Source organism: Crocuta crocuta, unplaced genomic scaffold (assembly GCF_008692635.1).
Source record: "Crocuta crocuta isolate KB4526 unplaced genomic scaffold, BGI_CrCroc_1.0 scaffold41, whole genome shotgun sequence".
NCBI classification, from domain to species: domain Eukaryota; kingdom Metazoa; phylum Chordata; class Mammalia; order Carnivora; family Hyaenidae; genus Crocuta; species Crocuta crocuta.
Window position 1 is genome coordinate 10,389,061 of NW_027529428.1, and position 20,126 is coordinate 10,409,186.

Sequence of the window (20,126 nt, forward strand, 5' to 3'; positions counted from 1 at the left end):
AGTATTTCAGTTACTAGTCAGTTGCTGCTCAGCAATTCATGGCAAAGTGAGATTGCTCATCTCTACTAACTGCTACTGGATGCCAATCTCAATCTCACAGTGGTACAGTGGGCTTTATTGAAAGAATGTGTGCGTGTGTGCGTGTGTGTGCATGTGCATATATGTGTGTGTGTGTGAGGTGAGCAAGGTGTCCAGTATATGCTTGGAGCCAACTGTCTTCAGTTGTCAGCCCAACCACCCCCTTCTCTAGAGCCTCCCGGGGCACCGAGTGGCCATGGATGGAGAGGTGTGTCCATGACCCTGGAGAAATCCATTCTGAGAGTGGCCAGGAACTGAGCGCAGAGGCTTCAGGGGGAAAACCTTTGGAGGAAGAGGAGGAGGAGGAGGAGGCGGGGGGATGAGGGGAAGCACAATCTGACCAGGGGTGGGAGACTCCACGGGAGACAGAAGAGGTTCATAAATCAACGAGTACTTTCTGTGTTGCCGAAAACATTCTGAAAGTGTTACATAAAGAACAGAGGGCAGCATGACACTGTATGTGGCTGATTTCAAGCACTGTTGGGGTTCACATTTGGTACAGTTTCTAGCAGTATTTGCTTTTCCTTCTGTGATTTTTAGCCCAATCTCGGGCAACTATGCTGGTAGATTTAGGATGTGGCCGGCAGCCGGGAAGACAGTGTGCCCAAGGGACCTCAGACCTCAGCCTTCCCTCAGTGCCCCCTCCTGCCTGATGGGGGCGCTGCGGGTAGCAGGGGACAGGAGAATACAGCATTGCAACACTTTTTGAGGGGAGAGATGAGAAAGGGAATTGAAAAGGGATTTAGAAATGGAGAGAGAGGCCTGGGTGGCTCAGTCGGTTAAGTGTCCAACTTCAGCTCAGGTCATGATCTCACTGTTCGTGAGTTTGGTCCCTCATTCGGCTCTGTGCTGACAGCTTGGGGCTCACTTCAAATCCTCTGTCCCCATCTCTCTCTGCCCCACCCCCACTCAAGTACGCACACGAGAGCATGCTCTCTCTACCTCAAAAATAACATTAAAAAAAAAGATTTAAAGAATGGAGAGAGTTTTTGTGAAGGCCCTGTTCTGTCCTCCATGACAATCTCACTAAATATACTTTGGGTTTGGGCAAGTGAGTCCAGATCCCATCCTCCTTTCCTGCCCCAAACACCACCCAGCTTCGTGTTACATTGTCTACCTTTCTTCTCCAATACTTCTGAGGGAAAAGCCTCCATCTTGGAAAGGAAACTAGAACAGATCCTTTAGGGGGTTTTCCCCTTTCAAGGTATCTTCACTTTTCCTTCTACCATAGTAAATGTTTTGTTCAAGATTTGTAAGAAACAAACTGTTAGGAAGATAACACACACAGCTTAGAAGGATGAAACGATATTATTAGAAATGAGAATGCAGGGTGCCTGAGTGGCTCAGTTGGGTAAGCATCTGACTTTGTTCAGATCATTATCTTATAGTTCATGGGTTAGAGGCCCACACTGGGTTCTCTACAGTCAGCACACAGCCTGCTTCAGATCTTCTGTGCCCCTCTCTGTCTGCACCCCTCCCTTTCTCTCTATCAAAAATAAACAAACATTAAAAAAAAGTGAGAATTCTCCCTAAAGCCTATTAGAAAACAAATTTCCATTCGAAGAGGTCGGCTTAGGCTCCATTTGGATTCTCACAGAAGTCCCACTTAAATCGACAAGAACAAAATCTGAGAAGATGTTCTAAAGAATAAACAAAATATCAATTTAGTAATTATTAATTATTAATATTCTTCAGGGATGGACCTCTCTTTTTAAATGTTTATTTATTTATTTTTGAGAGAGAGAGGAGGTAGGGAGAGAGAGGGAGTGCCAGGCTGGTTCTGTGCTGTCAGCACAGAGCCTGACGTGGGGCTCAATTTTATAAACCATGGGATCATGACTTGAGCTGAAACTAAGAGTCAGATGCTTAACCAACTGAGCCACCCAGGCACCCTGGGGATGCATCTCATTTGAGGCAGTGCATCCTAACATAGGAGATAACTAATTTCAGTGGCAGAAGTTTTCATATGATCTCAGAATAGCATAACGCTACATGATAAGCCACATGCCTAAATTCCACCTACCTTGAATTTCTTGGAACTGTTCTGTAAGTCCAGGCTGGCTATGAGCCAGCTGTCGGAAGGTTCCTTAGCTGACCAAAGCAAGCGATCAAAGCTTTCATCTTCAAATCTCAAGTAGAGGTTCAGCCGGCTGGTATCTGATGGGAACCTTGAAGATGCGGTTATCTGGTAGACCAGTCGGAGGCAGCTCCACTCCTCAGCCTGTAGGTCAGAACTTAGCAGCACGGCCTTTTCCCCCTGCTTGGCAAAGGAGGTATCCACATAAACGTAATGGCCTGGAAAGAGAAAGGAGCCCCAGAAACGATCAGTCTGCTGTTTGCAAGTCAGCGGAATACAGAACTGTGGTCCAGCGAAGATACAGCCTGCAGATGCGCTTCAACTGCCTACGGAATGTTGCCTGAACACAGGATCTCTGCCTTCTTGTGAAACATTAGAAGGTCCCGCAAAACTGAGACCACTGTCACATGACACGTGACAACCACTGGCTGCAGCTAAGTAGTGCTACCTCTTCAGGGGATGACATGGGGGCTCCATTTTGCCATAATCCCCACTACTCCCTATTACCTTCTGACACTGAAGACAGGAGTCCGTAGCCTACTATAATCTTACACCAGGCCCATTCAGCATGCGGCTTTCATCTTCCTGGTCCCCATATTCACGAGAGTTTGAGAAGTCAGGCTAAGGGGCTGCAGAAGCCAGAGAAGCAGCTTGCCTCTGCTGGAGTCACAGTACCTTGGGGGACTCAACCTTCTCCTTCCATAGCTCCCCACATACCCAGTGATGATCTGCATCTGATTGGCATCATTACGGCACATTAAATTTATTTGGTTGCCACAGATCTTGGAGCCTAGGCAGAAAAAGTTCAGTGTCAGCTAAACCTCACAGTTCTGATAACTAAGTGGGAAAGCACACGTAGACCATGGAGAACAGGCCACTCATCATTTCCTTTTCCTCCACCCACTCCTCCTTCCTCCACTTTCCCTTCTCTCCTCTTCTCTCTTCTCCTTCCCCTTTCCCCTCAATCTCCTCCTCAGCCTCCTCCTTTCCTGGCCTTCTTTCTTCTCCCCTCCCTTCTCCTTATTTCTGACACTGATAGGTGGAGATCTGCAGGCTATACCAGGATATGGAACAGAGTTTCTATGAAAAAAAGGAAACAAAACAGATTGGAAGCAAGAACTGTCAAGCTGAGCCTTCTGAATCTGACTCTGGTGGGTGGCTTCCTACAGCAGTGACCTGATGTGCCTGTGTGCTCAGGGACCCACTGCCTGTGAGGTCTACACTCTCACGCTTGCTCAGAGGTTCCCATATTCATGGCCAGCATCTAACCTGTGGCTTTCCATCCTTGGTCCACCTTCCCACCCCTTGCATTTCAGGCTCCCCAATGCCAAACTCTTACTAGAAAGGCCCTGAAACTCCTCGTTGCTTTGCTTGATGTCCTTCAGCCCTTCCTCCCACACTCTTTGCCCCAAATGTCCACCCCAGCCAGGCTTCCTGGGCTTTCGTGGGGAGCAGTGATGGGCCGGCTGATGGCCAGCCCTGCAGGTAGGGAGCTGTCTTCAGGGAGCCTCACTGGTGTGCGGAGGGTTTTAAGATCAACATCTATCTCCAACGGGAAGTCTTTCAACATGGCGACCACGCTCCCAATACAAATAGCAACTGCTTCTAGACTGTCACCCAAGCTGTAATTGCCACTAACACCATTACCCCCCTGCACAGAGCGAGCACTCACTACGAATCAGGCACTGTTCCTCGTGCTCCGTGTGCATTTCCTAGCCGTGGTGCCTGCTGGGTATTGAAGCACTAGATTCTTGAGGCCAACTCTTTTTTTTTAAACAGAAATGGCTGCTTCTCTGTGACATGCCATCCTTCTTTCCAGCTCTCTGCTACTGTCTCCACAGAAGGGACTAAAAGCACGCTGGTAGTGGGGTAGGCATGGGAGCTGGGGGAGCTCCTGAGAGCACTTTAACCCTTTCCGAGGAAGTAGAGTGTTGGCACAGGGGGTTCTAACAGAAGGAAGGAACGATCTCCCTGCTGTGTCTGGTGGAGGGTCGCATCCTGTGCCAACCTCCAGGCTCACTTCTCCCAGCTTCTCTTACTCTCCTTCTCTCTGCTTCCTTTCCCAGTTCTAGAAGGAAACAGCTCCCAAACCTGAGCCCAGAGCCACCCAGAAGGGGCTGTTCAAGCAGATTGCTGGGCCCACCCTTGAGCTGCCATTGTGTTGGTCTGGGGTGATGCTACATTTCTAACAGATTGCATTTCAGAGAAGTTCCAGCTGATGCCGACACCGCTGGTCTGGGGGCCACATTTGAGAAGCACAGATTTATTGTATCTGACAGAGAAATAGGACTGTGTTGGACCCCTCTTATCAAAGAAAGAGCTGGCTACTGTCACTTATAAAGGAGGGAGGAGACAGTTCCACTTGGAGGTAAAACTCCAAAGTAAGTAAACGTGTGCCACGGCAGCCTCAGAGAGTCCATCAATTACCTTGGTTTTTCAGTGAATGCCATAAAAATCTGTCTCTTGGAGCTAGAGAGTATTATGCTAAGTGAAATAAGTCAGTCAGAGAAAGAGAAACACTGTATAATCACACTGATATGTGGAATTTAAGAAACAAAACAAACAAGCAAAGGGGAAAACAGAGAGAGAGGGGCAAACCAAGACACAGACTCTTAACTACAGGGAACAAACTGATGGTTACCAGAGAGGAGGTGGGTGGGGGGATGGGTTAAATAGGTGATGGGGATTAAGGAGTGTATGGAAGAGTTGAATGGAAGTTGAATGGAAGAGTTGAGTCACTATATTGTACACCGGAAACTAACATGACACTGTATGTTAGCTAACTGGAATTTAAATACAAACGAAAAAGGAAAAGGCATAACCTCTCACTATATCAGATTTTATGATTAGCATACACTAATGCCCTCATATTAAGAACCTTTGAGAGCACATACTATAAAAATGTATTACTTAAAATATCTTGATATTATGTAGTATGAAAACTGGTGCTATTTATTGAGAGCTCTTGATATCTCAGCCATTAAGTGTTGGCTATTTCAAAATATTGGGATTTTGCATGTAAACTACAGACCTCAAATTCATTTTCAGGTCATGCTGTGTGACTGTGCGTATTAGCGTCATTACAATCCACCCAAGGATTTATCTACTCGACTGATTTTGCAACCACTCAGCAGGGTAATGCCTTTTCCCAGATCAAAGAACTAGCATAAGTACTGCCCACCGCTACTACCACTGCCAAGCTCAAGACAGAAATTCTTAATTAATTATTACATTGTTTTCTGCCCCTTCTTGGATGTAGCCTCAGAGTCCTTCTAAACAGTGTTTCACGTAGCCACCACCAATCAATTTGAGTTAGCACTTGAGATTATGTGTTATCCTTGTTTGTGGCTTCAGTATCAAGAGTATTTTCTGTGGTCATGTTAGAGCTAAGCGGAATGTGAAGGGGAACATGGTAAATTTTGAAGAAGTTTTAGAAAAATGAAGAAAGAATTAGGAAGATACTGATGCTGGGGATGGTGCTTTTCCCTGGACTATCACTAATAAAATGGCTATTCTAGAACAAATTGATAATGTTTTTGGCGAGTTGTTTCTTCTTTATTAAAAGGAATCATTGGGTGCCCTGGGGGCTCAGTTTGTTAAGCATCCAGTTTTGGCTCAGGTCGTGATCTCTCAGGTCATGAGTTCGAGCCCAACGTTGGACTCTGTGCTGACAGCTCAGAGCCTGGAGCTGCTTTGGATTCAGTGTCGCCCTCTCTCTCGCTCCCTCTCCTGCTTGTACTCGGTCTCTCTCTCAAAAATAAACATTAAAAAAAGAGAATCATTTTACTACTGAGTTAGTGAGGTCTTCTTTGTGTGGGAAATAGTTCATTTATTCTATCTGAATGAGACTGGCACCTGAAAGTTAATGTTGGACATAATTTACATGCAATAAAATTCATCCTTTTAATACAACTCAGTGGTTTTTCGCATCCTCACAAAGTTCTGCAGCCATCACCACTACCTATTTCCAGAATCTTTTCATCACTCAGAAAAGAACTCCCATACCCATTCCCCTCCCACTAGCTTCTGGAAACTCCAGATCTACTTTCTAGTTGCCTTCTCTGGAAATTACAAATGAACCGAGCCATATAATAATAGGTGGCTTTTTGTGACTGGCTTCTTTCATTTGGCATAATGTTTCCAAAGTTGAACACGCTGTAGCATGCATTAAAATTTCATCCTGTTTTGGGGGCGCCTGGGTGGCTTAGTCGGTTGGGCGTCCGACTTCAGCTCAGGTCATGATCTCAGGGTTCATGGGTTCGAGCCCCGCATCGGGCTCTGTGCTGACAGCCAGCTCACAGCCTGGAAGCTATTAAAGATTCTGTGTCTCCCTCTCTCTCTGACCCTCCCTTGCTCACGCTCTCTCTCTCTCTCTCTCTGTCTCTCAGAAATAAATAAAAAACATTTTAAAAATTTCATCCTGTTTCTGAGGCTGAATAATATTACATTTTATGGATATGCCCTTATTTATGTACTCATCAGTTGATGAGCACTTGGGTTGTTTTCTAAGTTGTTGGCTATGATGACTAAGGCTACTACGATCATTTGTGTACAGGTTTTTATGTAACACAAGTTTCAATTCTCCTAGGCATACATTTAGGAATGGAATTGTTGGGTCACATGTTAATTCTATGTTTAAGTTTCTGAGCAACTGCCCAGCTGTTTTCTAAAATGGCAACACCATTTACATGTCCCTGAGATCAAGAGTCACATGCTCTACCAACGGAGCCAGTTAGGCGTCCTGAAGAACAAAGGTTTGTAATTTTGATAAAGTTCCAATTTCCCAATTTTTCTTTGGTGGTGTGTACTTTTGGTGTCATAGCTAAGAAGCCATTGTCTAAGGTCACAAAGGTTTACAGCTATGTTTTCCTCTAAAAGTTTATAGTTTCAGCTATTAGATTTAGGTCTTTGATCTATTTGGAGTTCATGTTTGTCCATTAAATTGTCTTGGCATCTTGTTGAAAATCAATTGAGCACAGATATAAGGATTTATTTCTGAATTCTCAATTCTATGTAATAAATAAACAGTCCCACTGTTGCAAGTCTTTGATTAATTTCAAGTTCTTAAAAAGCTGATTTTTCAGAATTGTTGACTGTTTTCATGGCTTTTTGGGGTCAGGATTCTCTGAAGTCCTTACTCCTCCATTCTTACTGCCATCATTCTCTTTCTTCATCTTTTTTTAACCGATAAGAGAAGAAAACAGTGTTCCCAAGACGTTCAAGTAAACACAAACAGATAAGAAAAAACAAAGAATGGCAGAGATCACATTCAGACTGACTGGGACGTTGACTGACTCATCAGGCCAAGGGTCTGGGGGGAGATTTACTGGTCACTGTGTTGGAGACGTGATGACAGAAAGGGAGGCAAGGATACTCTTCAAATACTGCTGCTTAGGCAATTTGAGCTGATTTATAAGACATTTATTAGAAATGACAAAATCTTTATAACGGGTCTGAAAAGGGCTATAAACTTCCAAACAGATTTTTAAAAAATAAGTCAGCAATCAAAACCAATAATGAAACCATCCTGCCAAAAAGGTCAGGTGCCGTGAACCTCAGTCATATGCATGCATCAGGAAACAACAGAAAAGTCTTCTCTGTTTCAGTGAAGGCAGACATAGCTGAGTTTTGAGGTCACATTCAATTGGTAAACACATCTGCACAGCTAGCACTCAATGTGTTAGTACTTCTAATAGAGCTCAGTGTATTGATGGTTTCTAATAGCCAGGGCACAGTGTGCTGGGACCATGATTGGCAATGTGGCCAGCTCATGAATCACAGGGGCCTTCTTGGCATCCTCGCAATTCTATTTGCTGATGAATGTGCTACCTTTAAGGTGTGATGGTCATTCTGGAATGACCGTATGGCACAGTGGACCCCACCCAGGATCTGTAAAGCATAATCGTTGTTTAAAACTCTATCATGCATTGACTCTGTCATCAGTTTCTTTATCTGCAAAATGGAACAAAACAAAATGTTACCTACGTTAATATTTGGGAAGGCACTCAACGTAATCAGAATAAAACAACTGAAAAAGATCCAAACACTGCAATATATACAGACACACATAAAATGATTTCATACAAATGGCCACTAAATAAAATATACTTATATATTTCAACACTAAAAGGAAAACTCGCTGTGCTGCACATGGAAATAGCATAATATATAGGAAGCCATGTACACTGTACTCTGTAACTTAAGGAAGTTTCAAGGGCAATTTTGATGGTGTCCGAATTTCACCTTTTGTGTCAACTTTAGAACATAAAGTTCTAGTGAGCTAGGACTTGGAATCTACAGGGTCATTGTAAGAGCCTGATGAACATGATGTATCTAAAAAATGCTTCGTAAACTAAAATGTTAATTGTTAGTTATTTCTCTTATCGTCAGAGGGAGGGGGTCTGTTAGTTGTTTCAGAGATAGTGAGAAGTTGATGTTGCCTCCTTTTTGTCCGATATGGTTCAGAGCCAACATTTGTTGAGGGGGCAGATCAGTAGCACCTTTTCAGTGCTAACATGACAACAGTCTTCTCAATTCACCTTAGCTGACTCTTCCACGTTGACATCTATACCTCTCTACTCTCGCACTGGGCTCCTCCTGGCTGTCAGTCCTCACAGCTAAGTCCCCTTGGCTATCACCCAGGATCACTCACCATCCAAAGTGGAGCTTGGCACATTTACTCCTGGTATGATCCTGGGTGAAAACTCATGACCTAAATCTGATAATGACGCCTATGTTTCTATTTTGTTAGCTCTTAGTACCATGCACGTCGAACACAAGTACATGGCCTTCTTTCTGCCAGCTTTCTTTTCTGAGCTGAAGTCCAGCCCCCTGAGCGCAGGCAATGACCTTCTCACCAGACTTCCTGAAGGCCTTCCTGTTTTACGTCCCTGGATGGGGTCCTGCCTGTGGAAGCACATGGTGGAGAGGGGGAGAGGGTAATAATTATTGCTCCAGCCTGATGTTGGTTCAAATCCCAATCACGCCACTTACAAATCGTGTCATTTTTGAGCCAGTTACTTATACTATCTGAGATTCACTTTCTTCACTGGTAGAACGAGGGTGCTAAAACACTGACTTTGCAGAGTTTTAAAGATTAAATAAGGTAACATAAGTAAAGCTCTCAGCACTGTGCCCGAGAGTGTGCATGGGGTAAACTCTTTTTTTTTTTTAAATGATTTTTATTTATTTCTAGGAGAGAGAGAGAGAGAGAGACAGCGTGAGCAGGGGAGGGTCAGAGAGAGAGGGAGTCACAGACTCCGAAACAAGCTCCAGGCTCTGAGCTGGCAGTCAGCACAGAGCCCGACGCGGGGCTCGAACCCACGAACCGCGAGATCATGACCTAAGTGTAAGTTGGACGCTTCAATGACTAAGCCACACAGGTGCCCCATGGGGTAAACTCTTAATAAATGTTAGCTCTTATCTTTCTAGCTACCGAATCGGTATACCCTTGCTGGTGGCTAGCTCATCTCGTCATTTCATGCGGGACCTCCCTGATGCCAAATGCCACTTGCTGTCCCTGCTGTCCATCATCCTGCCCTTCCGACACCAATTCCTGCCCACTGCACGGAAGATCCACGTGCAACTGTATCTGTTCTCCATAATTCCTGCTTCAAAGCTGTGGGCACATCTCTTTCTAGGTCTCGGCCCCTCGCAGTCTGTCCCATCCCATTGCCTGACTGTGTTTTCTGCCATGACCATCATCTCCGGGATCTACCAGCTGATCAAAGCAGTCCAGACAAGAATGCATGCAAAGCACCTAGCAGATGTTCAGAAGGGTTTTTTTTTGTTTTTGTTTTTGTTTTTGTTTTTTTGCCTATGGAGGAGAGAGGATGCCTTCATGTAGTGCATCTTCAATTATGTATAATGCCATCAGCTTACATTTTGAAGGAGTCTTGTTTTCTTCACACATCAAAGACTTCCAAAAAATTAAAAAGTCAAATGTATACCAAATGTAATGGGCACAGGGCTTCTCAAAGACTGTTGACTGTGTTACTAGAAAATAAATCAGCTAGCATTTCTCAAATGGAAAACTGTATTAAGTATTTGGGATGGATCATATCTGTTTTTTTTCCTATGAAACTCACAATTATTAATAAATCTACTCATTACCTCAGGCAGAAGAAAGTTCTTTTCTGAGAATATCTAAGAAAAACCACAGATTTCTATGGTTTGCATAACGTATGCTTACCTCCTGTGTCTAGCTTCACTAGTATCCTCTGTGGTTCAGTAAAATCACTATATGAATATATATGGATAAGAAACAAAGATTCAAAGGGAACCAACATTTGCTGTGTTGCAGGCACGAGATTCTTGATGTGGGTTCTTCCCTCTCAATCCTGATGGATAATCCTATCAGGCAGGAAATGCCACTTTACAAGGAAGGAAAGAGATCCATGAAGGTCAATGCACCAGTCCACGGTCATGGCAAGTGAACCAAGGTTGGGCTCCAAGTCCATGCTTCCCTCCCAGTCCTTCCCGCCCCCACCCCCCAACCCGCTCCATGCTGCCTCCAAATATTTCCTTGTCTGTCTCTTTATTAATTTACTTTTTCATAATTGTTTTCATCTTCTTACAGCAGGAGGGCAAAGCTTTCTTCCTTTTCTTTATGGTGGAATCCCAGAGGGACAGATGTTTCTAACATGCAAGCCCATATCAGCTTTTCTACAAATACCATTCATAGTGATAACACAAGAACCAGATTAACTTTTCTGTCATATCGCCTCAAATATAAAAGGCTTTTTGTACAGCGTTATAAAAGTAGGGTATACCTTATAATTGATCTATAGTAGTGCACCTTCCCACCACCTGCAAAGGATGTTAGCAAATCAGAAGTTAGAATGAATGCATGCATCTACACTTGGATTAGTGACAGTGGACAGGGACCCAACAATCTTGGACTCTGAGGACCCCAGCCAACATCCTCTGTAGTTACTGCTGGGGAGTGGGCTCTGGGGCATCAAGGAGCCACTCAGCATGAGAGCAACACAGGGAGGGGACTCATAAGTACAAAGCACAGCCCAGAGTTTCAGCTCAGTGTCCTGGTAAGTATTTATGCACTCGCATTGAGCAGAAGGCCCTATGTGTGCATCATATGGGCAGTCTGTTTCTGGGCTGGACTGGACCCCTACGAGTCAGACAACAGGGTTCTGTACTAGCCAACATGAGCCAAGCTGCCGGCCTTCCAATCTCCTGCACTAGAAAGGGTCTCTACAGAATTTTGCAAGGCTGATCTCCAGTAAATGTCTTAGATGGGAATGGCTTCTTTCCTTCCCTCTCTTTGCCAAGTGCCTAATAATGACACAGTTTCAAGAAACTCCATGGGGCGCCTGGGTGGCTCAGTCGGCTGAGCGTCCGACTTCGGCTCAGGTCCATGATATCATGGTTCGTCGGGCTCTGTGCTGACAGCTAGCTCAGAGCCTGGAGCCTGTTTCAGATTCTGTGTCTCCCTCTTTCTCTGACCCTCCCCTGCTCATGCTGTGTCTCTCAGAAATAAATAAAACATTTAAAAATTAAAAAAAAAAAAAGAAACTCCTCATTCCCATTCAATAAAGCTGCCCCAAACCTCTGGCTTTCAGTGAGCTGCCATGCACTGAGATGAATGAGCTCTGAGAGGTACGCACTTAAACCTAAATCCCCCCAGACAGCAATGCACCGAGGTGGACTGATTTTTAGTGACTTAAAAGGCAGGACTTCTGAAACGTAATGGAGAAAACGATCTATAATTGAGAAGTGACTGGCAGTCGCAGTCCAATTTTGGTCCCAAGTGGTAAGAAAGCCGTCCCAGAATGACATCTCTGGTACAACAGAGGCTTTCGGGCTGGGCAACGTCTCGGATACCGCTGGGCTTAGGGAGAAAGGAAAGCCTACATTTCAACGGCAGCAGCAAATTGCCACAGAGAGGCTTCGGCGCCTTCCCGGCACCCAGGACTGTGGGCTGGGTGAACCCTTTTTCCTGCCATGGACGCTGACTTTTCAGCTTTCCTGGTGTCCATTTATAAGTAAGAATTTCTGCTTCTTACCAGGGGAGCGAGAACCGTGTCTCTGATTGCAGGAAACTGTAGAAACTTAACACGCGGGGCTGGAAGCGACCTCGCTGTGCGGTTGTGCCCTGGGAAGGTTTTATTCCTCCACTGCCACTTAGCATTAAAATTCAAGACAAATGTGAGGCCGAGGGTAAAGACTCATGGAATACAGAGTGTGACCATCAATCACCAGCATCAGTCCTGGTCCTGGGAGATGGCCGTGGGGCTGGTGGGGGGGGGGGGGGGNTTCCTCTGATTGACTCAGCAACTTCTCCCACTTCTGGGGTGTCTGGCCTGAGGGGAATTTCCGCAGGAAGGCTGTGGCACCTTTCACCTTAGAGGTGACTTTGTTTGTAAATCACACGGGAGCCGCATTAACCTCTCTGACTCTTCTGGGTCCCATAATGCTCTCTTCGTCTGGGTTCCTTGATACCCTCTCTCATGGGTGTTTGCTTCCACCTTCCACCTGCTCTTCCTACACGTCTCTTGGGACCGTCTTACCTTCATCTCTTAAGTGTGTGCACTCCACTGGGTCCGCATCTGACGTCTCCACTCACATGAGTCTTTCCCCGTAGCAGGAGCTGTAACTGCCTACTCCCATCCGTTCTCCCCTGCTTCCTCTCTAAAGAGCCCTCATTGGAGCTGGGCTGGTGCTGTCCCAAGCCAGGATGATGCCACTGCCACGCCTTGCACATAGAGGTGGCCCACGACAAAGTCCTAGACAGGGATGTAAGAGCACCTCGTGGGATGAGGTTTTCAGGAATGTTCCTCTAAAGGCAGGCCTGATGCAGTTGGCTTCTCCCTTTTGGCCTTCTTTTCCTCTTCCTTCCTATCTGAGGAATGGGTGCCATGGGCTGGAGCTACAGTGGCCATTTATTTATTTATTTGTTTGTTTGTTTATTTACTTTGAGAGAGAGAGGGTGGGAGGGGCAGAGAGACAGAGCGAGAGAGAGAGAGAGAGAGGAGATAGAGAATCCCAAGCAGGTTCCGTGCTGTCAGTGCAGAGCCTGATGCAGGGGCTCGATCCCATGAACCATGAGACCATGACCTGAGCTGAAAGCAAGAGTCAGACATGTAACTGCCACCCAGGGGCCCTATGCAGTGGCCATTTAAACCCAGGAGATCACTGGGGTGACCAACTCATCCCAGTTGGCCTGGGACTTTCCTGGCTTTAAAACAGAAGGTCTCATATCCTGGGAAGTCCCTGAGTCCCAGGCAAGCTGACAGTCAGTCCCTTCAGCAGGCGACCTGAGGATGGGAGTCAGTGCCACGGTCCTGGCAGAATCACTGGAGGAGCTGGGGTCCCGCCCACACTGCAGACTCTCCCGACCAGTCTGGACTTGCTACCCCTGTACTTCTCATTCCGAAGGAGAGAAGCAAACGCAAGTAGAAAGCCATGTTATTCAGTTGTTTCTGCCACAGGCTTTTGCAAGCACCTGATTCACACCCCGTGACTTCCACCTTCATTTCTATACAAGTGACTCCCGAACTGATATCACCAGCCAGATCCCTCACTACCTTCCAGACCCACGTGTCCAACTTCCTGTTGGGTCTCTCTGCTTGGACACAAACCCGTTCCCTCGACCCCAAATCCTGCTCTTCCTCTGAGCTCCAAACCTAAGTGACCAGGGCCCCTGGCTACCCAGGGACCAACCAAGAAATCTTAGCATCTTCACTAATGCCCCCATCTCCCTCCTTCTCCAAAATTCTATCAGTCTTGAGGACTTAATTTCCTAAATTTATCTCAAAGCCATCCATTCCTCCAGCTCCCCTCTCCTGCACCCTCTTCTGGCTGGATTATTCCAATAGCCTCCCAGTAGGTTTCCCTGCTTTGGTCTTAACCCCTTCAAATCTGATCTCCAAGCGGTAGCCAAGGTGTTATTTCTACTACGCCAAACTGATTGTATCACTTCCTGGCCTAAAACACCTGAGGGAACCCCCAATGTCCTTGATTTATAAGGCCCTGACGTTCTGGCTGTCATAGTTAACCACTACATCCCTATCACAGTCTATACAGCAGCACAGAATTACTTTTAGCTCCTCTAAATTAAAGTGTCACAGTCTCTCTTGCTTCTAGGACTTCTTACATAGTGTTTTGTTCACCTACGATACACTTACATCTCCCTTCCTTCATACATTCCAGTCTACTACCTCTTGCCTCCTTTCCTAACTTACACCTACACTTCATTAAGGTCTTAGCTTAAGAGACCCACTCAGTACAGTTGTGCAACGCACAACCTGGACAACTGTACATGGTGATCCTATTTAGATACAGCTCTTTTCAGGCAGTATACTTGTCTGTATTGCTCACTCGGTTTTAAGCATATCATAATTATCTGCCTAGGTATTCTCTATATCTTTAAATAAATGAATAAACTCCTTCCTGATGATAGATTTCTTTTGTTGTGTTTAATATAAAGGATACATTGAAAGTCTTTTTTATTACGGAGGTGTCTGATTAGGCATGAATTTCATAACAATTACTCAATTTACCATTATTTTAGGAAATATGGTATTTAATGTGAGCTGTAAGTTCAATGGCAACTCACACCACACTTACTGTCTTCATGTATGCCCCCACTGTTAACTTCCTGAAACACAAATTCTCATTATGTCAAGATACACAAAGGATTGTTAAAACGCACCATTCTTCGTCTTTCTAGAATGCAGGGTTTATGGGAGGCATTCAGAAAATGCTTCAGCATGTGACAATTCTAGATTCGAGAGAGCTATAGTTTTATCAGCTTCCAATTTTGAGGAGTGCCAAAGTGCAGAGATCAGTGCTACATGGGGAAGTGGTGAGGTCAGCATTGCTTAGCCGTCTCAAATGCCATTTTCGTTCCCCCTGACAACGGGGAAATGATTCTTATATCCTGGCTAACACTGCAAAAGGAGCCTTAAAAGATTACAAAGCATTAAGGCTGGCAAAAGTGCAAACAAATGCCAGCAGGCAATCTCCAGTGTAAACAATCTACCAACATTTGAAACCACAGCCACAGATGCGGGCTCCACCCACCGCGGAGGGTCTGGGAAGGGCACAGATTTAAACCCTGCTGGCCCCAGTGGCGGTTTAGGAAGAGAAGTTTACCTTAGCAACCATCAACAGAAAAGCAAATGATGAACCCATGGTAAAAGGTCAGGGGATATCTAGAAACAGACCTTCTCTTTTTTTTTTAATTAATTAATTAATTAATTTTTAAAATGTTTTATTTATTTCTGAGAGAGAGAGAAAGAGAGAGAGAGAGAGAGAGAGCATCAGCAGGGGAGGGTCAGAGAAAGAGAGAGACACCAAATCTGAAGATAGGGTCCAGGCTCTGAGCTAGCTGCCAGCACAGAGCCTGACGCGGGGCTCGAACCAACGGACTGTGAGATCATGACCTGAGCCGAAGTCAGACGCTTAACCGACTGAGCCACCCAGGTGCCCCGAAACAGACCTTCTCTTGATACAATATTTAACAAACAGCTATGAAAATATAAGAAACGGCTGCATTATCTGATAGCTCGTTCTACCAAAAATCAGTTTCTCAGAGCACATTTTCCACCACCACATGACTAGGCCGGGGGGGGGGGGGGCGGTGAAGACATTTCCTGGAAAGTTAGAAAGGTATCTGTTTAAGATAAAGGAAATACCTCAGGGAGACCCCAGGTAACCGAATTCCCTTGGCAGGTCTCCCGAGGGCACCGGGAAGGAGAAAAAAGCCTTCTTCCACGGAATATGTGTTCAGCGACAAGGAAATTTTCTTATTTTGACTTAGAAGAGACTCTAACCCTCCATCTCAACAGTGTTGCTGATAGCGCTGCTGAGAACGGAACTGGGTAATTTTGCTCATATGCGCTGTGCAAGGTGACTTTGGCAAACAAAAGGAGTTATACGCACTTCAGCTTCATGGGAACCCGAATAAGATAGGAGTGCTTGTGAAAATTTCACCTCAGTACAGGTAAATAAATACATCTGAATTTCAACACATTTTAATATATATTTTTACATAAAAATAGACAACGTATTTAGTTTTATTTGCACTTTCTCACTGCAGTTTTGGCATTTTATGCCTATTATAAAGTATAAAGGCAAGTAAGGACAAGAATATTGACCTTAAAAAGAAAATACAGCTATACAGGTGAACACATTTTTTGTTGTTGTTGTATTGTGGACAAGAAACAACTTACAATGGTTGACCATAATAACAGGAAGACAGGTTTAAATGAAAAGAAACCCCTGGGGCGCCTGGGTGGCTCAGTTGGGTAAGCGTCCGACTTCCACTCAGGTTGTGATCTTATAGTTTGTGGGTTCGAGCCCCACATCGGGCTCTGTACTGACAGCTCAGAGCCTGGAGCCTGTTTCAGATTCTGCGTCTCCTTCTCTCTCTGCCCCTCGCACCTCCTCAAAAATGAACCTTTAAAAATTATTTAAATGAAAGAAAACCCCAGAATATCTTTGAAAAGAATGATCTCATCAGGGCGCCTGGGTGACTCAGTTAAGTACGTGTCTGACTCTTGACGTGGGCTCAGGTCATGATCTCACAGTTTGTGAGTTCAAGCTGACAGCATGGAGCCTGCTAGGGATTCTGTCACCGCTCTCCCTATCCCTCCCCTGCTTGCTCTCTATGTCTCTCTCAAAGTAAATAAAAATAAACTTAAAAAAAAAAAAGGTTTGCAACCTAAAAAAATAAGAGATAAATGAGTGATATCCTCTAGATTAGTGGTTTTAAAATGTTTCGGTTTTCAAACATAAGTGAACACAGAACTTCATCTGTTAAGAGAGCAAAGAGGAGTGACCAGGATTGCCAGGTGGGCTAAAAAATTGTATACTGTCATTTGCTGTCCGGGACAATTTTGCCTCTGAGGTCTGTTCCCTCCCAGTTAATCTCTTTCACGGGCGCCCACAGCTTGTTCCGAGGGCCTGGCGGTGATTTGGAGACCCCAGGCTCAGGCAGTCTCGGGGTCCCTGACATACTAACCAGAGCCACACCCTGTTCCACCCACTCCAGATTCCTGCTCTCTCCATGCCTGTTTTCCCGAGTTGGCGGGGGTGCCTGGCCCAGTATGCGAACGCACCTTCTCCGTGTCTATGTAAGTAACCACATCCACACCGGCTGCCAAACCCTCATTTGCCGGACGGTCGTTACCAAGCCCAAGAGCCAACATGCTCTCCACTCCTTCTAAACCAGCAGTTCTAAGTCGTGGATGAGCCTTGGAATCAGCCAGGGAGGCTTAGGCATGGGTCCACGTCCCAGAAACCCCTCCATTCTGGGCAAAGTGGGCTGGTTAGTTATTCTACTAAAAGCAGAATTGGGGGGCGCCTGGGTGGCTCAGTCGGTTAAGCGTCCGACTTCGGCTCAGGTCATGATCTTGCAGTTCATGGGTTCGAACCCCGCATCGGGCTCTGTGCTGACAGCCAGCTCAGAGCCTGGAGCCTGCTTCAGATTCTGTGTCTCCCTCTCTCTCTGACCCTCCCCTGCTCACACTGTCTCTCTCTCAGAAATAAATAAAACATTAAAAAAAAAGAAAAAAGCAGAATTGGTAGCCTCCTCCCAGGTGGCTCTAAAGTAAAACAGGGCCTGAGAAGCACTCTTGTTATGGTTGTTCCTTTCCTTTGCTTCTGTCACTGCTGGGCCTCCGGCAGACCATGTGTGCAAAAATGGTGGCGTCTGTGTCTTTTTTACTCATCCCTTTATCTCCAGCGCAGGCTACATGTTAGATGTTCAAGAAATATAGGCTACATGAATTAAGCAGCATGCCCTGCCGTCCATTCACCTAAGGTAAAGATGGCTTAGGGGTGCCCACGTGGCTCTGTCGGCTGAGCCCCAGAATCCGGCTGAGCTCATGACATCGCAGCTCATGGGTTTGAGCCCCATGTTGGGCTTTGCACTGACAGTGCGGAGCCTGCTTCAGATTCTCTGTCTCCCTCTCTCCCTGCCTCTCCTCCACTCTCACTCTTTCTCTCAAAAATAAATAGATATTAAAAGAATTAAATATTTAGAATGTGCATGTGATGATCTTTAAAAAAAAAAAAGATGGCTTAAGATAAAGGCAACGAATTTAAAGCCAATAACAATAAACGCTGACAATGAAGTCCCTGTTAATAGACTTTAGAAGTCTTCCTTAAATATGACAATAAATGTAGGGCTCTGTGCCCAAGGCATATAAGAAATCACAGCAAAGTTGCTAGAAAAACAAGGCAATGGGTTTCAATGAGTTGTTTGCTAGAGAGGCTAAGGTTTTGAGAATAACAACATGGAGAGTAACCGTGTTCACTCCTTACAACTTCAGAGCATGTAACTATTCACAAAGCACAGGGGCCTATTTAAGCCTCATAGCAATCCCATGGTACGGTGGGAGACTTCTTACCCTTTATTTCACAGATCAGGAAAGTCACACTCAGAGAAAACACACAGGCTGATGAGCTCCCGGCTCTGAGTCCCACTTGGGTCACCAAATTAAGCAATTCAAAGTACTGAAGTGTGTCCTAAATATTGCATGGGACCTACTTGTACTAATATATGTATATATATAATACATAATATAACATATTATATATAAACTAATATATATAATATATATAGGCATGGGACCTTNACTTATACTAATATATATAATATATATTATATATATATATTTGTCATTTATCTGAAATTCAAATTGAAAGGGGCTTCCTCTATTTTATCTGGCAACACTAGGTTCCAGGCCCATTCTCCTTCTATGAAAAGAGACTATTTGATTTGAGGATCACTGTGTACACTCCCAGATAAAGGGCTGAGACGTGGCTCTTTCTCCTTTCCAACCCTCTGTGATTAGGCCTTCTAGACGGTTCTGCACATGCTATCCTGTGGATGTGTGCCTTTCTCCAGCACAGCAGTGGGCCAAGCTGAGTTAGGAAAGGGGTGGCAAAGGACGACATGAGTGATATTTTCAGGGCTCCAGGACCACACCCATGTGGACTCAATTTAAAAAAATTAATATTACTATTTTTTGAATCAAGGAATGGTACATAATTGAAAGATATAAGATAGTGAAGGTTCTGTACAGCAAAGGAAACCATCAACAAAATAAAAAGGTAAACTACTGAATGGGAAAAAATATTTGCAAATCAAATATTGGATAGAGATTAATATCTAAAACATAATGTACTCCTACAACCCAATAGCAAATAAATAATCCAATTAAAAAATGGGCAGATGATCTGAATAGACATTTTCCCAAACATTAAGATGGCTGACAGACACGTGAAAAAAAAAGCTCAATATCACTCATCATCAGGGAAATGCAAATCAAAACCACAATGAGGTGTCACCTCACGCCTGTTAGAATGGCAGATATCAAATAGACAAGAAATAACAAGTGTTGGCAAGGATGTGGAGAAAAAGGAGCCCTTGTGCACTGATTGTGGGAATGTAAATCGGTGCAGCCACACTGGAAAAACAGGGCATTGCACCAAGTGAAATAAGTCAGACAGAGAAAGACAAAAACCATATGATCTCACTTAATATGTGGAATCTAAAAAACCCCCAAGCTCATAGCAACAGAGAATGGATTGGTGGTTGACAGNATAAAGTGAATAAGTCACTGGAATGTAATGTGCAGCATGATAACCATATTTAATAATACTGGGTTGCATATTTGAAAGTTGCTAGGAGAGTAGATCTTAAAAGTTCTTATCATAAGAAAAAATATTGTATAACTATATATGGTAATCCATGGTAACCAGACTTACCGTGGTGATCATTCCACGATATAAACAAATATTGAACCATTGTTTTTACCTCTCTGTTAGCCATGAGTCCTGGAGGGGTAGTGCGGCTGGTGGAAAAAACATAGGGTTTTTTGGGTTATTGCTTGTTTGTTTTATTTTAGAGAGAGAGAGCATGTATGTGAGTGGGGGAGAGGGGCAGAGGGAGAGACAGAATCCCAAGCAGAATCCATGCTCAGCACAGAGTCTGACGTGGGGC

At 44.7% G+C, this 20,126-nt stretch overlaps 1 protein-coding gene across 5 annotated transcripts in view; it reads right to left on the reverse strand.

The window, feature by feature from the left end:
* Positions 1 to 20,126, reverse strand: part of MAMDC2 (MAM domain containing 2) — a 195,467-nt gene that overhangs the window by 79,353 nt on the left and 95,988 nt on the right. For 4 of the 5 annotated variants that reach the window (XM_077759396.1, XM_077759395.1, XM_077759394.1 and 1 more), the window contains one exon: positions 2,102 to 2,373. In XM_077759396.1, coding sequence (XP_077615522.1) covers positions 2,102 to 2,373 — 272 coding nt within the window. Of the gene's footprint in view, positions 1 to 2,101; positions 2,374 to 19,891; positions 19,978 to 20,126 lie in introns of all 5 variants that reach the window. The other variant, XM_077759397.1, reaches the window with a different exon arrangement.